Here is a 24,879-nt window from a genome sequence, read left to right on the forward strand (position 1 = left end):
GTGCATTTTGCACACAGAGTAACCCAAGGCCTGAGGTGAACGTGGGTCCCTGGCACTGTAAGGCAGCAGTGCTACCCACTGTGCCATCATGCCGTCCCTTTTCCCAGCAACTGACTTCAGCATTTTGTACACTTCAATGATGCAGTCTTGGAAATGGGTAAAGTATTAAATTTTGTACTCTTAAAGCATACTTAGCTTTCTGTTGAAACATTTCCTGCATCTACCACAACCAAACAGAAAATAATAAGCCTTCCAGAGTCAGACTATGGATTGCAGTATTTGCTCAAAACAATTTGGAACCCCCTAGTCACGCCACCCTAGTTGCTTTCACACACCCACTTTTGACATTGCAGCTTTGTACCATCAGTATAATCCAAACAAGATGATATAATGTGTCGCTAGGTAGGGATGTGTGGGATGGATTTCCACTGCTTTTACTTTGGAGCATTACCCTGAAAAAAAATTCATAGATCTGTTTGTTATTTAGTTGGACCATCTCAATTCTTAGAATTGGGGGATAAGATTTACCTTGGAGTAGAATCTATACTAAATACATTGCTTTGCTGAGAATTGAAATGTAGAAGCAGAATCAGATTTCCGTGATGCAGGATATAAAGCAAATAGAGAAAAGATCCAAATAGCAGAAACAAAGTACTAAACAATGTAAAACTCCACCCAGCTTCCCAAAACATATGTAACCTGTCTTTTCTCTTTAATAGACCAATCAGTATCTTAATATATTTCCAACATTTATCATTTTAAAGTGGCCTTCAAGGTTTCTTCAAGTCCCATACATCTCCACATTACAACCAGCATAACATTCCACAAATCCACAATGTCAGCAACCAGAAACAAAGGTACATGTTCGTGATATGGCTCTTAGGCACTCTGAGAAGGTTGTGACTGTAAAATAATCATGATGTGGGTATGCCGGCGTTGGACTGGCGTAAACACAGTAAAAAGTCTGACAACACCAGGTTTTAGTCCAACCTATTTATTTAATATACTCACAAGCTTTTGGGGTTAGTCCCTTCGTCACCTGATGAAGGGACTAACCCCGAAAGCTTGTGAGTATATTATCAAATAAATAGGTTGGACTAAAACCTGGTGTTGTCAGACTTTTTACTGTAAAATAAGACAGGGTGGAGCAGCGGGGAGCAATAGCCACCTTGTACATAATTACATTGCATTCTTAAACAGTAACCCATGGGATTTATGGCTGAATAACAGGTGAAGGAGCATTTTTATTTCACAGACCCCAAAGAGAAATTTGTAATCCACAGAAATACAGATTACAGAAAAACACAAACTTATGAATATGATCTCAAAGAAGGGCTTGAGCACAGGAACACACTCCTATATTCAGTTTAAGGAGTCTCCTTAAGTTAATTCCATGGCAAAAATTAATATTCATCCCTGCTCTTTTAAATGTCAAACTTTTGCCAATAAACAAACTTCACAATGCAACAATCTACAGTATTGAATGTCTTCTTACTGTCCAAGAAAATGCTGCACTATGAAATGCTATTCTTCTCCAGCTGGAAGATTTTCTTCAATCCTTTTAATGAATTTCATTCTGATTTCTGTCACATTGTCACCCTTGAGTATGTCCTGGATAAATTTCACATCAATTGCCATTTGAACCTGACAATACAGAAACAGTTAAAAAGAGAGAATGCACGGTACTGTTGATTCAACTAGTTAGTGGTTTTGGCATAGAGTTTACAGCTGTTTATTTTAGTTTTAACCCATGTTCAATTTACTTCTGGCCACCTGATGTATTGAATATTACAACCTTAACTTTACTGCATCAGGTTTCCACCTACATAGAAAATAAGAGTAGGCCATTCAGCCTCTCAAGCATGTACTGCCTCAATGTGATTGTGGCTGATCCATGTCAACACCGATTTCATTCATCCCACCGCCACTGCCAGTAAGAATGGAAAATCTGGCACCTAGCCAAAACTCCATTTACTGCAGCTGGCCCTGAGAATCCGTGGGTGAGATGAAGAATGTCAGCCCATATTCCTGTTCTCTCCCAATTGTGTTTGATGCCTTTTGAAATCTATTTCCTTCTCAAATATATTCAGTGACTTTGCCCCCACTACCTTCTGTGATAGAGAACTCCAAGGGTTTACCACACAATGAAGAAATTTCTCCTCACCTCAATCCTAAATGGCCTATCCTGTGTCCTGCGACTGTGGCCCCCTGTCTAGGCGTTCCCCAGCCAGACAGAACATCATCCCTGCATCTAGTTTGTCCAGCTCTGTTAGTATTATGTTTCAAAGAGACTCCCTCTAACTTTTCTAAATCCAGTGAATACAGGTCCAGTTGACCCAATCTCTCCTCATACAAAAATCCTGCTATCCCAGGAATCTGGTGAACCTTTGCTGCACTACTTTATGGCAAATATATCCTTTCTTAGGCGAGGAAACCAAAATTGCACAAAATATTTGGCTGTGGTCTCACCAAGGACTTAGAGAGGCAGCACAGTGGCACAATGATTAGCACTGCTGCCTTTCAACACCAGGAACCTGGGTTTGATACCTGGCTCAGGTCACTGTCTGTGTGAAGTTTGCACATTCTCCCTGTGTCTGTGTGGTTTCCTCTGGGTTCTCCAGTTTCCTCCCATAGTCCGAAAGATGACTGCTGGTTAGATGCACTGGCTATGCTAAATTCTCCTTCAGTGTACCCGAACAGGCACCAGAGTGCGGCAACTAGGGGTTTTCACAGTAACTTCATTGCAGTGTTAACGTAAACCTATTTGTGATACTAATAAAATAAACTTTAAACTAGAGCTCAGTAAGGCATCGTTGCTCCTGTATTCAAATCCTCTTGCAATACAGGCTATGGTGAAATCTTATCAAAAAAATGGCCAGAGTATTGGTTCTAGGGTGAAAAACCTAGGGTGAACGTTTCCCGCCAACGGCACGTGTATGTAGACCTGTTGTGAAGCATGATGTCATACTAGCCTCTTCGCCCACTGAATGTCAGGGGTGGTGTCCCCTGGCAAGGGACCAGCAAGACCGGAACTCAAAGTTGCCTGCACGAATTGCGTTCTCCGGGTTTTGAGCACGTGCTGCCATTCCCACAGATTGTAGGCTCAGATTCGTCAGTTATGATATAATTGTAGGCCGATTAGCTTAACTTATGTAGTAGGGAAAATGTTTGAATCTACCACCAAGAAAGAAATAGCAAGACATCTGGATATCAACTGTCCCATTGGTAAGACGCAGCATGGGTTCATGAAGGGCAGGTCACGTTTGACTAATTTGGTGGAATTCTGTGAGAATGTTATGTTTGCGGTGGACAATGGGGAACTTGTGTGGTGATGTAGTATCTGGATTTCCAGAAGGCATTTCACAAGGTGCCACACCAAAGACTGCTGCGTAAGATAAAGGTGTACAGTGTTACGGGTAATGTATTAGCATGGATAGAGGATTGGTTAACTAACCTGAAAACAGAAAGTGGGGGTAAATGGTATTTTTCTGGTTGGTGATCAGTGACTAATGGTGTGCCTCAGGGATCAGAGTTGGGATCACAATTGTTTACAATTTATTTAGATGATTTGGAGTTGGAGACCAAGTGTAGCGTGTCAAAATTTGCAGATAAGTGGCACAGCAAAATGTGCAGAGGATGCTGAAAGTCTGCAAAGGGATACAGATAGTCTCGTAGATGGAGTACAATGTTGGTAAATGTGAGGTCATCCATTTTGATAGAAGTAACAGCAAAATAGGCTATTATTTAAATGGTAAACATTTGTAGCATGCTGCTGTGCTGGAGGGACCCGAGTGTCCTTGTGCATGAATCACAAAATGTTGGTTTGCAGGTGCAGCAAGTAATCAAAGCAGCAAATGGAATTTTGTCCTTCACTGCGAGAGGGATGGAGTTTAAAAGCAGCAAGGTTATGTCGAAGCTGGATAAGGTGGTGGTGAGGTCACATCTGGAGTACTATGTGCAGTTTTGGTCTCCTTACTTGAGAAAGGATATACTGGCATGTGAGGGAGTATAGAGGAGATTCCGGACTTGAGAGGGTTGGCTTATGAGGAAAAACTGAGTAGACTGGGATTATACGCATTTGGATTCAGAAGAATGAGGGAAGGTCTTACAGAAACAAAGAACAAAGAACAACCCAGCACGGGAAACAGGCCCTTCGGCCCAACGAGCCCGCGCCGCCGCATCACCCTACACCCATTCTACCCTGCGTGTCTACGAATGGAACCCCTAACTTAGCCAGATTCAGGGGAGAACAGTGTCAATTTGGTAAAACCAATCAGCCTAAGAGCACATCTTTGGGGTGTGGGAGGAAACCGGAGCGCCCGGAGGAAACCCACGCAACCACAGGGAGAATGCGCAAACTCCCACGTATAAGGATTATGAAGGAAATAGACAAGATAGAAGCAGGGAAGTTGTTTCCACTGGCAGGTGAAACTAGAACTAGGGGGCATGGCCTCAAAATGAGGGGAAGCAGGTTTAGGACTGAGTTGAGGAGGAAGTTCTTCACCCAAAGAATTGTAAATCTATGGAATTCCCTGCCCAGTGAGGGTATCTCAGAACGTTTAAGGCAAGAAAAAATTTTTGACCAGTAAAGGAATTAAGAATTATGGTGAGCGGACAGGTAAGCAGGGCTGATTCCAAGAAAAGATCAGCCATGATCTTATCGAATGGCAGAGCAGGCTCAAAAGCACCTACTCCCAATTGTTCTGTGCTTTATCTGCCTTCCTAACTGCTTGCTACACCTATATGCTTGCTTTCAGTGACTGGTGCATAAGGACAGCTCATATCACTGCGTATCAAATTTCCCAACCTATTATCATTTAAATTTTCTGCCACTGTTTTCCCTACCAAAGTGGATAACATCACAGTTAGCCACTGACAGCATGGTGTCACAGTGGTTAGCACTGCTGCCTCACAGCTCCAGGAACCTGGGTTCGATTCCCGGCTTGGGTCACTGTCTGAAGTTTGCATGTTCTCCCCGTGTCTGTGTGGGTATCCTCCCAGAGTCCAAAGATGTGCGGGTTAGGTCGATTAGGAATTTAGCATAGCCACTTAGTATCCAGAAATGCGTTAGTCAGAGTAAATATGTAGGGTTACGGGATAGGGCCTGGGTGGGATTATTGTTGGTACAGACTTGATGGGCCAAATGGCCTCTTTCTGCACTGGAGGGATTCTATGGATTATATTGCATCTGCAATGTGTTTGCCATTCATCAAACTTGTCTAAATCATCCTGAAGCCTCCTAACATGCTCTCACTACTCACATTCTGATCCAGTTTTGTTTCTTAGCAAACTTGTGAATAGCTGGGGCCTAGACAGTGATCCTGTGGCATCACCACCTGCCATTTTGAAAAAGCCTCATAAGAACATAAGAAATAGGAGCAGGAGCAGGAGTAGGCCATCTAGCCTGCCCCGCCATTCAATAAGATCATGGCTGATCTGAAGTGGATCAGTTCCACTTTCCCACTTTCTCCCCATAACCCTTAATTCACCCGTCTATCAAAAATCTATCTACTCGTGACTTAAATATTTTAGCGAGGTAGCCTCCACCACTTCAACGGGCAGAGAATTCCAGAGATTCACCACCCTTTGAGTGAAGAAGTTCCTCCTCAACTCTGATCTAAACTGTTCCCCCACCACCCCCCCCCCCATCTTGAGGCTGTGCCCTCTAGTCCTGCTGTCCTTTCTAAGCGGGAAGAATCTCTCTACCTCTACCCTATCCAACCCCTTCATTATCTTATACGTCTCTAAGATCCCCCCCCAAGCCTTCTAAACTCCAGTGAGTACAGGCCCAGTCTATTCAATCTCTCTTAAGAACATAAGAACCTAAGAAATAGGAGCAGGAGTAGGCCATCTAGCCCCTCAAGCCTGCCCCGCCATTCAATAAGATCATGGCTGATCTGTCGTGGCTCAGTTCCACATTCCCGCCCTCTCCCCATAACCCTTAATCCCCTTGCCTATCAAAAACCTATCAACCCGCGTCTTAAATATATTGAGCGAGGCAGCCTCCACCACTTCAACGGGCAGAGAATTCCAGAGATTCACCACCCTTTGAGTGAAGAAGTTCCTCCTCAACTCTGTTCTAAACCACCCCCCCTTTATCTTGAGGCTGTGCCCTCTAGTCCTACTGTCCTTTCTGAGCGAGAAGAACCTCTCCACCTCTATCCTATCCATCCCATTCAACATCTTATACGTCTCAATGAGATCTCCCCTCATTCTTCTAAACTCTAACGAGTACAAGCCTAGTTTATTCAGCCTCTCCTCATAGCTCAACCCCCTCAACTCCGGAATCAACCTAGTAAACCTCCTCTGCACTCCCTCCAAGGCCAAAATATCCTTGCGTAAGTGCAGCAACCAAAACTGCACAAATTACTCCAGCTGTGGCCTCACCAGTGCCCTATACAGCTGCAGCAAGACCTCCCTACTTTTATATTCAATCCCCCTTGCTATGAAGGCCAGCATCCCATTCGCCTTCCTGACCACCTGCTGCACCTGCAGGCTGGGTTTTTGCGACTCATGCACAAGGACCCCGAGGTCCCTCTGCACCGTTGCCTGCTGCAGTTTTTCGCCACGTAAGTAATAGTCCTTCCTACCATTATTCCTACCAAAGTGGACAACCTCACATTTGCCAACATTAAATTCCATTTGCCAGTTCCTGGCCCATTCGCCCAGCCTATCTAGATCCTTCATTCATCAGACTCTCCACACCCTCCGCACAATTTGCCGTTCCACCAATCTTGGTGTCATCAGAAAATTTCGATACCATACACTCAGTTCCCTCCTCCAGATCATCTATATAAATGGTAAATAGCTGAGGCCCCAGCACCGACCCCGGGGCACTCCACTAGTCACCAACCGCCAATCCGAATAGCACCCATTGACCCCCACTCTCTGCCTCCTATTTGACAGCCAATCCTCTATCCACGCTAACACCCTACCCCCAACTCCATGCCCCCTGACCTTCTGTAATAACCTCTTGTGAGGCACCTTGTCAAACGCCTTCTGAAAATCAAGAAACACCACATCCACCGGCTCTCCTCTATCCACCGCCCTAGACACATCCTCATAGAACTCCAATAAGTTTGTCAGACAAGACTTCCCCTTAACAAAACTGTGCTGCGTCTGCTCTACCAAACAATTCTCAAGACGCCTCGCTATTTTCTCCTTGATCACAGATTCTAACATTTTTCCTACAACAGACGTTAAACTAACCGTCCTATAATTCCCCGCCTTTTGCCTGCCACCCTTCTTAAACAACGGCGTAACATTAGCCGTTTTCCAATCTTCCGGCACTTCCCCGGAATCCAGCGACGTTTGGAAAATAATCACCAAGGCATCCACTATCACCTCCGCCATTTCTTTCAGAACCCTCGGATGCATTCCATCCGGTCCTGGGGACTTGTCCACAATCAGTCCCTCCAGTCTGTCGAGCACTGCCTCTCTAGTAACAATAATGTCATTCAGGCCCTCCACTCCTACCATCTTTCCATCGCTAACATCCGGCAAACTATTCGCTAAATAGTGCTGCTCAAACTATTCGCTAAATAGTGCTGCTCAAACTATTCGCTAAATAGTGCTGCTCAAACTATTCGCTAAATAGTGCTGCTCAAACTATTCGCTAAATAGTGCTGCTCAAACTATTCGCTAAATAGTGCTGCTCAAACTATTCGCTAAATAGTGCTGCTCAAACTATTCGCTAAATAGTGCTGCTCAAACTATTCGCTAAATAGTGCTGCTCAAACTATTCGCTAAATAGTGCTGCTCAAACTATTCGCTAAATAGTGCTGCTCAAACTATTCGCTAAATAGTGCTGCTCAAACTATTCGCTAAATAGTGCTGCTCAAACTATTCGCTAAATAGTGCTACTGTTTCCTGTTTGCTGACCAATTCTGAATCCATGCTAATATATTACCACCAATTCCATTTGCACATCTTTTATGTGAAACTTTAAAAATCCACATATACCTATTTTCATCCCTTAACTATTTAAGTTCTCAAAAAACTCCAGTTGGTTTGTCAAATATGATTTTTCTTTCATAAATCTATACTGACTTTGTATAATCCCATTGCTTTTATCTAAGTATCCTATACTTATATCATTTCTAATAGGCTCTAGCATTATACTGCATCTGCAATGTGTTTGCCATTCACTGAACATGTCTAAATGGCCTTGAAGTCTCTTAACATACTCCTCACAATTTCCCCACTACTGATGTTAGGCTATTGGTCTGTAATTCCCCATTTTCTCACTCCCTTCTTTCTTAAAAAGTGGGGTTACATTGGTCACCCTCCAATCTGTGAGCACTGTCGCAAACTTTACAGAATTTTGGAAGGTGACAACCAACATACCTATTAAAGTAATTCCTGATAATGTAGAACACTTGCTACATGCATCCTTAATTTCCAGTTTAATGCTATGCCTTACCTTACCACTACTGTTTAGTGGGAATTGCCAATATAAGAACATAAGAACATAAGAAATAGGAGCAGGAGTAGGCCATCTGGCCCTTCGAGCCTGCCCCGCCATTCAATAAGATCATGGCTGATCTGTCGTGGCTCAGTTCCACTTTCCCGCCCTCTCCCCATAACCCTTAATCCCTTCTCTTATCAAAAACCCATCAACCCGCTTCTTAAAAATATTTAGCGAGGCAGCCTCCACCACTTCAACGGGCAGAGAATTCCAGAGATTCACCACCCTTTGAGTGAAGAAGTTCCTCCTCAACTCCGTTCTGAACCGCCCCCCCTTTATCTTGAGGCTGTGCCCCCTAGTCCTACTGTCTTTTTTGAGCGGGAAGAGTCTTTCCACCTCTATCCTATCCATCCCATTCATCATCTTATACGTCTCAATGAGATCTCCCCTCATTCTTCTAAACTCTAACGAGTACAAGCCTAGTTTATTCAGCCTCTCCTCATAGCTCAACCCCCTCAACTCCGGTATCAGCCTAGTAAACCTCCTCTGCACTCCCTCCAAGGCCAAAATATCCTTGCGCAGGTGCGGCGCCCAAAACTGCACACAGTACTCCAGCTGCGGCCTCACCAATGCCCTATACAGCTGCAGCAAGACCTCCCTACTTTTATATTCAATCCCCCTCGCTATGAAGGCCAGCATCCCATTCGCCTTCCTGACCACCTGCTGCACCTGCAGGCTGGGTTTTTGCGACTCATGCACAAGGACCCCGAGGTCCCTCTGCACCGTCGCCTGCTGCAGTTTTTCGCCACGTAAGTAATAGTCCTTCCTACCATTATTCCTACCAAAGTGGACCACCTCACACTTGCCAACATTAAATTCCATTTGCCATTTCCTGGCCCATTCGCCCAGCCTATCTAGATCCTTCTGCAGACTCTCCACACCCTCCGCACAATTTGCCTTTCCCCCAATCTTGGTGTCATCAGCAAATTTCGACACCCTACACTCGGTTCCCTCCTCCAGATCATCTATATAAATGGTAAATAGCTGAGATACCCCCAATGTTTTCCTCGGATAGGTTTATGGATGGAAAGGGATTGGTTTAGGTTAGAGGGTCATTGTTTTTTAACGGGTTGGTGCAACATCGTGGGCCGAAGGGCCTGTTCTGCGCTGTAATGTTCTATGTTCCCCTTGTTGCTTTTAAGCTCCAACCAGACTGATTCAACATCATGATTTTCTGAGCCAATACCTTTTCTTGCTATTGCACTTTGCTAACTACATCACCCCACTTCCTTTTCCTGTTGACTGTCCTTCCTAAGTATCAAATACAGTTGAACATTCACTTCACAGCCAAGTTTCCATAATTGTAGTCATATTGTACTGTTTTCATCCATTTGTGCGCCTTATTGTGAATGTTCTGTGCATTCAGATAGTGTCTTTTGACCTCTCATTTTTACACATGTCTATTTTTGTACTTGGCCACTATTTGCTGCTTACCCTTGTTTTTTTCTGCCTTCCACCTTTGCCTTTTTATCTTTCATTTCTATCTTTGTTTCCCTTTCATGCCTCCCCATTCAGGTGCCCATCCAGCTTAAACCCGCCATCACAGTACTAGTGAATACTCCTGTCAGGATATTGGACCAGTCTGGCTGGGGTGCAATCAGTTCAGCCTGTACAAGTCCCATCTCTCCAGTACTTGTTCCAACGCCTCAACAATTTAACTACCTCCCTCCTCCACCATCTATCCAGCCATACATTCATCTTGTCTGCTCTCCTCTTGCTGATTTCACGAATACATGGTACTGGGAGTAACCCTGGATTGGATTCCTACATTGAGGTCCTTTTTTTTTGTTTACACAATGTGGCACCACTAGCTAGGCCAGCATTTATTGTCCATCCCTAGTTGCCCTTCAGAAGGTTCCTGAGTTGTTACCACACCCACATACTGTTAGGAAGGGAATTCCAGGATTTTAACCCTGCAGTGACGGAACAAAATATATTTTCAAGTCAGGATGGCGAGTAACTCGGAGGATAATTTCTAGGTGGTGTTTCCAGGTTATCTGCTGTTCTTGACTTTTGAGATGGTGCATAGGCTCTGGGGAGTCAGGAGGGGAGTTACATGTCACAGGATTCCTAGCCTTTGACCTGCTCAAGTAACCATAGTATTTATGTAACTAATCCAGTTCAGTTTCTGGTCAAAGCTAACCCCCAGGATCTTGACAGTGGGGGAATTTAGCAATGGCATTGAATATTAAGGGATGATGGTTAGATCCTCTCTTGTTGGAGATGGCCGTTGCCTGGCACTTGCCTGCTGTGAATGTTACTTGCCACTTGTTAACCCAAGCCTAGATATTATCCAGGTCTAAACGTATAGCTTCAGTGTGAGAAGTTGCAAATAATACTGAACAATTGCGTAGTCAACAAACATCCGCATTTCCGACATTATAATGGAAAGATGGTCATCGAGGAAGAAACTAAAAATGGTTACGCCTGGAATACTATCCTGAGGAGCTCTTGCCGTGATATCCTGGACTGAGGTGATTGACCTCCAACCACCACAATCATCTTCCTTTGTGTCAGGGAGGACTCCAATCAGTGAAGGGTTTTCCCCCTGATTTCCATTGGCTCCAGTTTTGCTATGAATTCTTGATGCCATACTTGATCAAACGCTGCCCTAAGTCAAGATCAGTCACTCTCATCTCACCTCTGACCTTCAGCTCTTTTGTCCATGTTTGAACAAAGGCTGTAATGAGGTCAAGAGCTGAGGGACCTTAGTAGAGCACAAACTGAGCCTCCATGAGCAGGTTATTGCTGAGTTGATGATGATCCCTTCCATCACTGATGGGGAGGTAATTGGCTAGGTTGCATTTTACCTGTTTCTTGTGTACAGGACAGACGTGGGCAATTTTCCACATTGCCAGGTAGATGCCAGTGTTGCAGCTGCGCTAGAACAGCTCGTCTAGGGTGCAGCAAGTTCTGGAGCACAAGTATTCAGTATCATTGCCGGAATATTGTCAAGGCCAATGCCTTTCAGTATCCAGAGCCTTCAGCTGTTTCTTGATATCACAGAGTGAATTGAATTGGCTGAAGACTGACATCAATGATGCTGTGAACCTCCAGAGGAGACAGAGATGAAACACTCATTCAGCACTTCTAGCTGAAGATTGTTGCAAACAATTCAATGTTACCTTTTGCATTGATGTGCTGTGTTCTTCCAACATTTGAGAATGGGGATATTAGTGGAGTTCCCCCTCCAGTGATTTGTTTAATTGTCCAACATTCATGGCAGAAAGTGACATGACTGTAGAGTTTGATCTGATCTGTTGGTTGTGGAATCATTTGGTTCCATCTATTACTTGCTGTTTGGCATGCAAGTAGTCCTGTGTTCCAGCTTCACCAGGTGTTCAGCTGGTGTTGCTCCTGGTCTGTCCTCCTGCACTCTTGAATCAGGGTTGATCCCATGGTTGGAATGCTAGAGTGGGGGAAATGCCTGGCCTCGAGATTACAGATTGTGACTGCGTACAATTCTTCTGCTGACACTGGGCATCCATGAAACGCTGTGGGCCAATCTTGAATTGCCAGATTTGTTCAAAATTTCTCTCATTTAGCACTGCGGTACTGTCACGCCATATGATGGAGGGTATCCTTAACGTGAATGCAGGACTTCACCTCCACAAGGACTATGCGGTGGTCAAGGCAGACAGTATGTTGCAATCAGGAGGTTTCCTTGCCCATGCTTGACCTGGTGGCATGAAACTTCAACATTGATGAGGATTTCAATGTCCTCATCAATGTTGAGGACTCCCAGGGCAACTCCTCCCAACTTTAAACCACTGCTTCACCATTTCTACTGGGTTTGTTCTGCTTGTGGACAGGGCATGCCCAGGAATGGTGATGGTTGTGCCTGGGACATGATTTTAAGGTATGATTCTATGAGTATGACTACATCAGGTTATTGTTGACTAGATGTTAATGAGAAAGACTTCGTAGAGTTGACAGGGCTAGGTTTGCTGTTTCTAGTACCTAGATCAATGCTGGGTGGTCCATCCAGTTTCATTGCTTTTAGTTTCCTTTGTCATAATTGAATACAATTGAGTGCATGTAAGAGTCAATTACATTTGTAAGACAGGTAAGAGTGAACCATATGTCTGTGGGTCTGGAGTCACCTGTAGGCCAGACCAGGTAAGGATGACAGGTTTCCTTCCCTTCAGGACATTTCTTTAGTTTTTAATTTATTGCCTAGCTCCCTATTTTTGGCTATCACTAACTCAAACTGATATATATTATGGATTTTCAGTCCATCGTCACCCATGACAGACAGATACCACTAATAACAATGATGATGATAATAAAAGGTCCATTACTGAAACAAACACCTATGCAATGCAGATTTAGTGAGATGAACATTATAGTGCAAGTTGCACAAAGATATCAAAATGCTTGTCCCAAGAGTAAACACCCCTATCATTTTTGTTTATCAATTTTTATTTTTCTTAAAATAGTATAAATAGGTGATTACTCCACTGCGCTGTCACTACCACTTCCATCCCCCCCGCCCACCCATTGTTTATTTCTTCATTTTTGACTGATTAAGAATATAAAAGGGGATACACCTTATGATGGGCTGTCACCTCATTATTGATTTCTACTTAATGTATTGATTTTTTTTGTTAAGGGTATTTCACAATGCTTACCATTTCCAATGCACCTCTCAGAACTCCACAGAGTAGATTAGAGTAGATCAAGCTTGAATGGTTGTCTGGCAATTCCACAAAGTCCACAAGTGGATTATTTTCCAGAATCAATGAAAATTCATCACCAGCTGCACTCCAGTTGGTCACACTGGGAGTTATACCAAGATACATTTTAAAAGCAACCTGTTAATTTAAAAAAAATATAAAAATGCAAAGCACCTTCAACTACCTTATACCATCAATAAAATAAAGGCTTGGGGTATACACTAAAAAAAAGTGAAATTAACAGCTCTCCATTATAATGGTGACAGGAACCTCTGAAGCATGCACGTCACATACACACATGATTAAAGGTTAGAAACCAGGAGTTCCAGTCTCACTCCTCCAAAGGCTGTGCAAGTTCATCAGCATTAAAATACATGCAAAAATGTGAATTTGGGGTCCTTACCAATTAAAACAGCCAGAGGTTAGGGCTTGTGCATTTGAGTCTAAATGAATTTTTAACAGTGCAGCAAATGATAATTACTGTCAGAACAACTTATCTGCCCAGAAAGTTTAATTTTACAAATTTGGAGCCTCATTCATTTGGAGGTTACTGATGAAGTGGTTCTTTTAAATGAAGATGATTTGTTTTATTATTATACTTATCCTATCTCTTACTTTTCTCTTAATGCCAACTTGCTTTTCCAAATCTTGATTTTTTTCCCGTAAATTTATACACCCTGCCTTAAGACTGTGCATATCAATACCTGTTGATTCTGCTTATAGATGCCGTTTGGATGTTGCTGCATTGATTGTAAAAGATCATAGGAAAAAGGAATTGGAGTGGACCATTTGGCCCCTCAGGCCTGTTCCACCATTCAACGGGATCATGGCTGATCTAACTGGAGCCTTAACTCCACTTTCCTTGAACCCTTGACTCCCTTCTAAATCAAAAATCTATCAAACTCAGCTTTGAATATATTCAATGACCCCACTGTCTCTGGGGAAGAGAATTCCAAAGACTAACAATCCTCTGAAAGAAGAAATTCCTCTTCGTCTCTTTGTTAAATGGAATAGCCCTTATTTTCAAATTGTACCCTTGGTTCTATATTCCCTCACAATGAGAAACATGCTCTCAGCATCTACCCTGTCAAACAGCCTCAGGATCTTATATGCCTCAATAAGATCACATCTCATTCTTCTAAACTCTGTTGAATAGGATGGGCCTATACTCGTCTTTTCTCCGTGAGACAACCACTTCATCCTAGGAATCAGCTTAGTGAACCTTCTGCCAAATCAGACTGAGGATTTGAAAATGTCTTCAATTCAAGACTCTTTTTGTATTACCGCTTATCACCCAATCATAAAAAACCTATGCAGACACTATGGACCAAATGGCCTTCATCTGTGCCAGAACAACTATGACTGTGAAGAGCACATGAAAAACATATGGGCAGTTAGTTGTCAACGTGGTGACATTTTCTCACAGCTGACCATAAAATTTGGCCTAATAACTTTCACAAAGGAAGTTAATGAATAACCAGAAAAATAAGTAACCTATATAATAACCTGATCACCTTAGCATTTGCTGCTATAAAAACTTGGAAGCAGAGCAGATTTAGCCCAAGCAGGAATACCGGAACATGGAAGAGCTATGCAGAACTCCTCCAACCATTCATCCTCCATGAACCAAATTTTAAAACCACTTTCTTCTGTGTCAATGACCATGTAACAGGACATCTCATATAGTCATTAAGTTATACAAATAATCACAGAGTTTGAAGCATAAAATTAACAACTTCAATAAAATTTACATTGCAAAATCCAATCAAATCCAAGTTAAATATTACCCCTGTCAGGAATACAAAGGTAGTTTAAGAGATTTACATGTGTATTGTTAAAATATTCAAAATAAGGTATAGTTTTAAGTGGGTGTCATTTAGTGTTTTGGTGTAAGGAAAGTAAAGCTAAAGTTACATTCATGCTGGACAAATGTGTTTGTATGTGTGGGGGTTTTAGTTTCAGTTCAAACTGTGTTTCTATTGTGCTTAGAGGGGTTAGGGTATGAAAAGTTTGTAAAAGCTGTGGAGAAGTAGAAGTCATTGTTTAACAACCAAGAGTATTTTTAAGATAGAAAAACTTTTTGACTTTAGTTTTCAGCTGAATATACTGCAGTTGAAGTTAGGAGGCCAGGGAGTGAACATCACTCAGTTCTGTCAGAAGAAAAGCTGAACATGACAAGGCAGCTGCAAAAAGGCAGCCTTCCCAAACAACTAGATAAAGTCCAAACAATCAGGGAATTGGGACAGAACAAATGTCTTAGAAAAAATGAAGTTAAGGGAACAGAGACCAAGAAGGTGAACAAGATACTATTCAGCAGAATTCAATGGAAAAGCAGATAAAGTGTTCTGAATTGAAGAGACAGTTGTAGCAACCAGATTTAAAGAAGGAAAGCAGACTTCAGAGGTAAATCAAAAGTTTGGTGCTATTTTAATACAGTCTAGGAATCAATAGTCAAAGCTATTGTGAAGAATTTGTGCAGTCAAGACAAAATAATCTTGAAATGATTGATGGAAGCAACTGGTGGAAAACATTGTTTAACAGAAAAGATTTAAAAGCATGTCTTTTTGAAAGCTGAATTTCAAATGACTTGTGTGGAAGTCAGAGTTTAGTGAAACAAGACAGCTCATGATATAAGAATCATCTGGGGTTTGTGGGTGGGGGGGGGGGGGTTAAGGAGATATCCATACAACTTTACTTGAGTTCAAAGTGGAGTGTGTCTCACCACAGCCTGCCTGTGTGTTCCTTAGGCCATTATAGCCTAAGATATGCTTTGAAACAAGTATTAACCTTAAAATCCTGTGAATCTTTGTGAAGTATGGGGGGAGGTGGAGGGAGTAAAGGAGTAGTGTTGCATAATAAAACTTTTCATAAGAAATAGGAGCAGGAGTAGGCCATGTAGCCCTTCGAGCCTGCCCCGCCATTCAATAAGATCACAGCTGATCTGAAGTGGATCAGTTCCACTTTCCCGCCTGCTCCCCATAACCCTTAATTCCCTTGTCAAATCAGAAGTCTATCCACCCGTGACTTAAATATATTCAACGAGGTAGCCTCCACCACTTCAATGGGCAGAGAATTCCAGAGATTCACCACCCTTTGAGTGAAGAAGTTCCTCCTCAACTCTGTTCTAAACTGCCCCCCTCCTTATTTTGAGGCTGTGCCCTCTAGTTCATGTTCAATAAATATTTGTTGTTAAAACTAATTAGCAGCCTGTGTCTCAGTTCCTTCGTGTTTTCAAAAAAAAAGTTAGTCTTTTGAGCCAAGGTTCCATTGAGATCATCCCATCTAAATATATTAACTGGGATCCTTCCAATTTTGATAATCCAGCTACTATAGCAAGCCAAATAGTCCAAACTATAGTAATTACAGCAATGCTTGGAATTGTGTTATGAATCCAATGTTTACTGAGTTGGTTATTGTCTGTCTCTAATTTAGAGTACAATAGAGAATGAGAGGCATGTGTTACAATTTCTGCCCAACAACCAGCTTGCTTAGTTACCATGGGGACCAGAGGCCTAAGCTGGACACGGCTGAAATACACGCATACAAACATACCAGATTTAACACCCTAGTACAAAAGGAGAGGCAGGTGTTTTTACTTTTGCAGATATACTGTCTCAAAGACATCAAACAGAGACAGACAGAGAGAGAAAAAAATGAGAGCAAGTCCCAGGGAGTCGAGGAACAGTTACTGCAGCCTGCAGATGGAAAAAGGCTAATTTTTCTGTTATCCACAAGATAGAATGCAGGTAAGAAGATGTTCCTCCTTTGAAGAGATGGGACTCAAAGTTTCCTCTAGGTGTGGCCAGGGAATAATCATTGGCGTCAACCATGTCGCTAGGGGTTCCTTCAGGAACACTCAGAGGTTTGAGGGAAAGGACTTTAAAAGATTATCGGATGTTATGACTCAGCAAAACAAGGAGAAATACACCCATTGGAAGCTGGGAGTGACTTTCAACTGTTTCCTGTAAAGACTCCAATTCTGTAACGTATTTATATGGTGTACAGTATTCAGTCATGATTAGATATCAATAAGTATTCTGTGGTTTAAGGGATTAGTTGCCTATGTAATGTTTAGTCAATGTTGATTTTAGTTTACATGTACAGTAAATGCCTTAAAAGTGGAAATACAGCAGAATTCTTTTCCACTGGTCACTGGGAATTATTTTTAAGTTGTTGGCTTTACAGGGATAAGTTATAATGTTGAACCATTGACCACTGTACTTCATTCTGCACAACAGTTCAAATGCTAGAATTTAAAACGCAGCGAGGAATTTTCTGGTCACATCTGCTTCAAGACCGGAAATTCCCACCCAAGGTAAATGGACCTTTTTAAACGGTCTGTTGAGTTTTCCATCCTGTTTGCATCGATTCCTACAGCATGATTCTGCAGCAGTTTTATTTTTCCAAGTTCTTTTATTACTCTACAACTTCTAATAGTTTTGCTCATTTAATGCTCTGTTTACCTGTTGCTGTGAGTTGGTCATATCAATTGAAAGCAATTAATTTGATTTAATCCATGCTAAATTTGTAATTTACCTTTGCAATTACATCTGCAGTTTCACGGAAATCGTGGCATCTTCCAACATTAGAACGGGCTAAAAAATCTTCTATCAGCCTGACACCAATGTTGTAGCCCCTATTTTGAAACAAGGTAAACCAATATTGTTCATTCAGCAAAAAAAATTTGCTTTAAACAGATCCTGTCCTTTAAATTTGACGTGCATACATTTTGTATCATTAAGTGAAACATTCTAAGGGGAAAAACAATTTTTGTTGTAAAACATATAACTGCAATCAGCAACACAAATCAAGACAAAAAATCCAAGGCATAATGGTCATGCAGGTCACGTATTCAGAATAAACAAAACACTACGTCCTATGGAATTAGCTTTGTTGTAAATAGCAATGTAGCTGACTCTTAAGTGCCCTTATGAATGGGCAATAAATGCTGGGCCAGCCAGCAATGCCTACATCCCAAGAACTAATGAAAAAATGGAATGCAGAGTTTCAAATTCCGTTTCACTTTCCTTCAATTCTTATAGAAATCTAAACTGAATGTAACACTATGTCCCAATCTAACTCTTCGAATTTATCAAGCTGTGCCTTGAACTTTCACCTTGGTTTCTCAGACAATCAAAACAAAACAGCGCTGTTGCAATTTTAAATATTGAACTTTTGGTAACTTAAAACATCAGTGCTTTGCTATTATTCCAAATCCTTCTCCAACTTAAACTGCTCTCATCCAGCTGCCTTCACTTTTCATACTAAACTGCATTAGTGAAGAAACAAAATTTCACTTCTCTAAAATTGTACACATACAAACAAATAGGGCGTAGCATGAATTACAAAATAGCTACTGCCACTTAAAATTATTTTGAGTCTTATGAAGACCAGTAGGCAGGTATTTAAAAATCATTTCATAGGAACAAAGGGGAAGGGAAAAGGTACTAGGGGAATCCAGGATCAGACTTTTCACAATAAGGGGACAGCTTTATCTGAGTGGGGAAACTACCTATGCTATAACAAAACAACCTTGGTTCACCAATGGTATTTCATAGATCAAAACCCACTTAATCACACTTTCCCAACTATTCATCAAATTTTCAGAGATCAAAACTTTGAGGTCACCCCATCGCAATCAACACCAATTCTGACAAAGTAATCTCTCAACCTAGAAAGATCAAATTGTGATGATGTCATTTCTGTTTTACTGGTTTTCATTCCCATGTTTACGTGATTGCTGTAACCTTTTGTAAATCACCCAAAACTTAAATTTTGATTTTTTATTATCCATTTACCCCAAGTGCAGTTCAACAGTAGAGGAATCAAACAGCTGAACTGATAAAACTGCTTACATTTATATGATTCAGACTGTCCTACTTTGTACTAAATTACATCAACACTAAGTAGAAATGGTCAAGAGCTTCAAGTTTTTAGGTGTCCTGGTCCCTCAGGAATGCTATAGTTAAGCAAGCTCACCAATGCCTCTACTTTCTCAGGAGACTAAGGAAATTTGGCATGTCTGCTACAACTCTAACCAACTTCTACAGATGCATCATGGAAAGCATTCCTTCTGGTTGTATCACAGCTTGGTATGGCTCATGTTCTGTCCAAGACTGCAAGGAACTACAAACAGTGGTGAACGAAGCCCAGTCCATCACTCAAACCAGCCTCCCATCCAGTGACACTGTCTACACTTCCCGCTGCCTCGGAAAAGCAACCAACATAATGAAGGACTCCACATACCCCAGATATACTCTCTTCCACATTCTTCTTTTGGGGAAAAAGGTACAAAAGTCTGAGGTCACATACCAACCAACTCAAACAGCTTCTTCCCTGCTGTCGTCAGACTTTTGAATGGATCTACCTCGCGTTAGGTTGATCTTTCTGTATATCCTAGCTTTGCCTGTATCACTGTATTCTGCACTGTCTCCTTTCCTTCTCTAGGTATGGAATGCTTTGTCTGTAGTGTGCTAAGAACAATACTTTTCGCTGTATACAAATAAATGTGACAATAATACATTAAATCAAGTCAAATCAGTAGTTCAGTTTGAAACTAACAAACTGATGTGCATCAGAATGGACATCAAGCACTTCTTGGGTATGGGATGTAATATTTATCCAAATGGAACTGACTATATATTATAAAAGCAGACATTATGCCAAGTGAGGTGAGAGTTGCAAATATAATCGTAACATGTGGAGCTTGTGACTTAATGGTAATCTAAATGCTGAAATAAAGAACTTGTGACACTGTTCCACAATCTATAGTTAATCATTTAATATTCAATGCATCGTTTTTACTGTTCTCAGTAAGGGCGAGATTCCATGCATTGTGTAAAGAATGGTAATTCTGAAAAACAATAAAGCCATAAAGCACGATTTTTCACTGGATTACAAATTACATTTTAACCCAATCACAATAAACTGTACTTATTTGTGCTATCAATGCAGAAAAAGTTTAGTGTAGAAGATAAATCATTTACATTGGAAAGGGAAGATTAAACTAAGTCTGGCAAGTACAAAAGGAATTGTTGGCCCATGTACAGTGACTTAAGTTTTCAAATATACTTACATTTTATCCAATTGCTTATTGACATCCTCATCATTTTCATAATCTTTACACAGCTGGGTAACAAGAGCTCCATAGGTCAGAGTAAATAGCTCTGAATTCTGTTGAGGAAGCAAGACAAGTTGAGCAAAACATTCAGAAACACCAAAAGCTACATCAACAACCTCTATACGTCTTACCCTCAAAAATCAAAATGGTTTGTTGAACATTGTGGCCATCAGGAACTTGGCTAACCAGTAATACTCCTTGACCAATTATTACACTAATTACAAGGAACATATTGGATACAGCCACTTATCAGGTCGCCTTTAGCCAACAGAATAAACGGACAGGAAGTGGGAGATGGGAAACAGCCTTCACTAAATACAAAATAATTTTAATTTTCTGTTCCCTTTCTGGAGTTTTCTATTGATCTGAGGAAATATGGCATGTCAGCTACGACTCTCACCAACTTTTACAGATACACCATAGAAAACATTCTTTTTGGTTGTATCACAGCTTGATATGGCTCCTGCTCTGCCCCAAGGAATTACAAAAGGCCATGAATATAGCCCAATCCATCACGCAAACCAGTCACCCATCTATTAACTCTGTCTACATTTCCCGCTGCCTCAGCTAAGCAGCCAGCATAATTAAGGACCCCACGCACCTTCTCCCATTGGGAAAAAGATTAAAAAGTCTGAGGTCACCAACTCAAGAACAGCTTCTTCCTTGCTACCATTAGACTTTTGAATGGACCTACCTTGCATGAAGTTGATCTTTCCCTACACCTAGTTATGACTGTAAGACTAAATTCTGCACTCTCTCGTTTCCTACTCTATGAATGGTGCGCTTTGTCTGTATAGCATGCAAGAAACAATACTTTTCACTGTATGCTAATACATGTGACAATAATAAATCAAAGGTATATTCTAATGTCTGTAAGTGGACACTGCTTCATCATCATTAATTACTGTACTGAAATCTTATTGAAAAACAGCAGGTCAGGTCAAACTTGTTTATAAAATCAATGTGTTCATTCAATAGTCCAGTTACACTATTGTTAACCAAATATCTATCACAAGTGAGCCTTGTTAACAGCTTTCATACATTAATAAATTGCCACAAAACAGAATAAAACATTGCCATTGTGTCAAGTGTATTGTCAACTAAACAAATGATGAAATAGGCTTGAGGTTCAAATTTTGATATTAACATATGCAATAAACTGCACACGTAAATTTTCATCTTTTGACTTATTGACATTTTCCTCAGTCACTGCCCTATTTCCACGCAGTCTGCTTGGTCCCTATACTTCAAAATTCATGGTCTGTTCTTGTGCATCTTTCTGGATGATGGAGCAATCAAGTTTGAAGGCGACAAGAGAACAAATAAGAATTTTAGCAACAAATGGTCTGTGGCTGAGGCAAAGGTCAATGTTGTGGAGATTGAAGTACACAGCCTTAGGTGATGGCTTTGAAACTTAGTTAATTTTCAAAGGGGAAAAACGTCCCTGGTTAAATTCATCATTGCTATTCAGGAACCGCACCATACAACCATGGTAGATTTCACCTCCAGGAAGTCATGAGGGTTATTTCCAAGCAAGTAAAACATTGTCCCCAAAGAACACCACTGGCGCACAGGCAACTAGGCACTCCCATTGACACGGGACCTCAAAAAAAATCTCTTGTACTCATCTGAAATCCTACAGCCTCTAATGAAACACAAAATACATCTACAAATATGATTGTCCTACCTCTCGATGGCACATCTCCTGGTTGACTGCAAACATCAATAATTGCAATCCGATAACTCATGCGAGAGGTCAAGTCCCAACTTTCAAACTTCTATGGAATATCTGGCCAATCCTAAACCACTTGAAGATGAGCCAGGGAAGATGTTTCACAAACAGAATAGGAGGAACAGCTAAAATTGTGACTGCGGCCATCCGAGGCAGACCGCCACTCACATACTGAACTTCTGCCATGAGGGATTCATTATAGTAGCTTCACAAGCATTCACACTGAGTCAGATACAGTCACTGAATGGAATATTAACCTTAGTACTGAGCATACCACCTCCTCAGCCATACAGAAAAAAATGAATGTGAATAATTGGGCAAAATTCTATGCATTTTTAATGAATTTCTACAAAGGACAAATGTTCAGGTTGAGCAATTCAATCAACAGTTGGTTACCACCACAGCATCACTAATGCAGGTTAGCGCAATAAATTGGAGCAACTTAAGAAATGTGATTGGCTTTGAGATCTACAGCATAAAACATTTTTATTTACTTATCATATTAATTCTACCAGAATACAATTTCAAAAGTAGTATTCCAGTTTCACGGCTGCTAGAAGTTAAATATTCCAGGTAAATGACTCAATTATTATAAAGGGAGTTGCCCATTAGAAAAATAATCCTTACAAATAGCAAAATAAGGAAGCATTAATATTTTCTTCCAATTGTGATACTGTCTTGTCTATTTGAGATAAAATATATGAATGTGGCTTTTAAGTCAGAGGATTGTGATGTTATAACAATGTGTGATGGGGAAAGTGTCGTAGGAAGCAGTCATAACTAAACACACAATTTTTTTTTAATGTAAAAGAGTCAGAGAGAAATTTATATCTTAGCATTAGTCAGAAAATGCCACAGGCATGTTTGGTCTAAACTAGTGTTTGTTACTTTTTCCCCTCTCATCTAAAGTGTCACTGGTGAAAAATGTTCCCATAAATGGAGATGAGTAAGGTTGAAGCCTATTAAATACATATTATACTATAAGCACTGATGAGCACCAAAACTGAAAGACAAATCAAGTGATTTTTTTTGTTTTTATTCCAATTCAATCAAATCAACTCCAATTCTGAGTCTCAACAAGTTGAGGGATTCCCAATACAACCTGACAAGACAGGGTTCTCACCACCTATCTTGGGCTTGATCTACATGGTCCAAGCTGATTGGAAGAGGAGCTATGCCTACTCCAAAGTTTGATCTCATTTGCTTCTTAGCCAAACTGCCGAGATGTTGCTTTTAAAAATTGCTTCAAACGAAGCTTAAACGTAACCTAATGACTTCAACCAAGCGCAGCATGTCGATAGCAGGACTGTCACAATTTCAACGTGGTCACCATTTTATTCCCTTGCGAGTGTTTCAATTAATAACAATATTAGATCATTGAGATCATAGAATGTGTTACTGCTATAAACATTTGTTTTTTTTACTTACTGCAGTTTTACTTAATGAACTCAACTCATTACGCTCTAAACGATCGTCACAAAGAAGTGCAGCAAACAAAGACCAAATGCAGCACTGGGGTTGATATTTCACTTCACTCCTTTCTGTATTTAGTACAGTTTCCTGGCACTGGCTACTATTCAGCAATTTACCAAAGTTGTCATTGGTTATAAGCAAGTCTCAACATTAAACACCAGAAGGCTATTTAATCATGGGACGTCATTGGGAATCCTAATCCAATCCTCACCAAGAAACTGACTAACAATGTGATGTAGAAACCCTCCCCAATACTTTCCCCCCTGACCCAATTGTAGTGCCTAATGTCTGTCATTTAATTAACTCAGCAGTTCTGGCCACCACATTACAGAAAGGACATAACTACTCTGGAGAGAGTGCAGAGGAGGTTTATAAGAATGTTGCCAGGGATGGAAAAGTGTAGCTACAAGGAGAGATTAGATAGATTGCAGTTATTTTCCTTGCAACAAAGAAGGCTGATGGTGATTTGATTGATGTATTCAAAGTTGAGGGGAAGAGATTGAGTGGACAGGTTAAAATTGTTTCCGTTTGCAGAGAATTCCAGAACCAGGGGACACAGATTCAAGAAAAGGGGCAGAAGGTGTAGAGGGGACTTAAGGAATATTTTCTTTTTATGCAGAGGTAGTGGGAATTCGCTGCCTGAGTTGGTGGTGGAGGCAGAGATCCTGAACTCTTTTAGCAAGTACCTGAATCTGCAACGTAAGTGCTGTAAACTACAGATCTATGAGCCGGGTTCAGAAAGGTAGAATTAGACAGGACACCTGGGGTATCTTTGGACTGGCATAGACAAGATGGGACAAATGGCCTCCTTCAGTACTGTGATTTTTCTATAGTTCTAAACCAGGAATCATAGGATCTCTGATTCAATTAACTGGGCTATGCATTCAAACTCAGCAAGTTATTGGGTAACTCTAAAGTCAAGCTTGCATTCCGTCTTATCTTCTTTCCCTTCCCTCACTCAAAACAGAAATTGTGAAAAGATCCTGTCCATTGTATTCGATTCTGAAACCAGGTGAAGCATTTCCTCTAATTACCAGTAATTCTAATTTCTGTGAGAGGCAAAAAAAAATACAAAAAGTGGTCAATTTTGGAAAAACTAGAAAATATCTTGATTTCCCAGAACAAATGCATGTCCATCTGCCCTCTTAAACCCCACCACAAGTTCAATGGTTTTAGGATTATAGATGGTCTCAGAACAGGGAAAATAATCTCCAGCTACCAGACCTGAAGTTGCAAATGCACATTCACTCCACAGGTGACCACAGCCAAACTCAATCATATTTTCCCTCAAGGTATCTACAAATAAATACACAACTATTCCAGCAGGATACTGATGAGGAATATGCACATGATTTTTTAAACTCTCCTTAAATCAGAAATGTAGTTTCCACAACATCACAGACACATTTCT

At 41.1% G+C, this 24,879-nt stretch overlaps 1 protein-coding gene across 2 annotated transcripts in view; it reads right to left on the reverse strand.

Moving 5' to 3' along the window:
* Positions 1-1,083: 1,083 nt before the first annotated feature.
* The window catches only part of trappc3 (trafficking protein particle complex subunit 3), a 30,002-nt gene continuing 6,206 nt past the window's right edge, over positions 1,084-24,879 (reverse strand). The window contains exons 3-6 of one of the 2 annotated variants that reach the window (XM_080211217.1): positions 20,219-20,316; positions 17,680-17,779; positions 13,099-13,281; positions 1,084-1,644 (exon numbers count right to left, since the gene is read on the reverse strand). In XM_080211217.1, coding sequence (XP_080067343.1) covers positions 1,525-1,644; positions 13,099-13,281; positions 17,680-17,779; positions 20,219-20,316 — 501 coding nt within the window. In that variant the 3' untranslated portion in view covers positions 1,084-1,524. The remainder of the gene's footprint in view (positions 1,645-13,098; positions 13,282-17,679; positions 17,780-20,218; positions 20,317-24,879) is intronic. The other variant, XM_080211218.1, reaches the window with a different exon arrangement.

The sequence above is a fragment of the Carcharhinus amblyrhynchos genome, chromosome 24, assembly GCF_965287045.1.
Source record: "Carcharhinus amblyrhynchos chromosome 24, sCarAmb.v2.hapA, whole genome shotgun sequence".
NCBI classification, from domain to species: domain Eukaryota; kingdom Metazoa; phylum Chordata; class Chondrichthyes; order Carcharhiniformes; family Carcharhinidae; genus Carcharhinus; species Carcharhinus amblyrhynchos.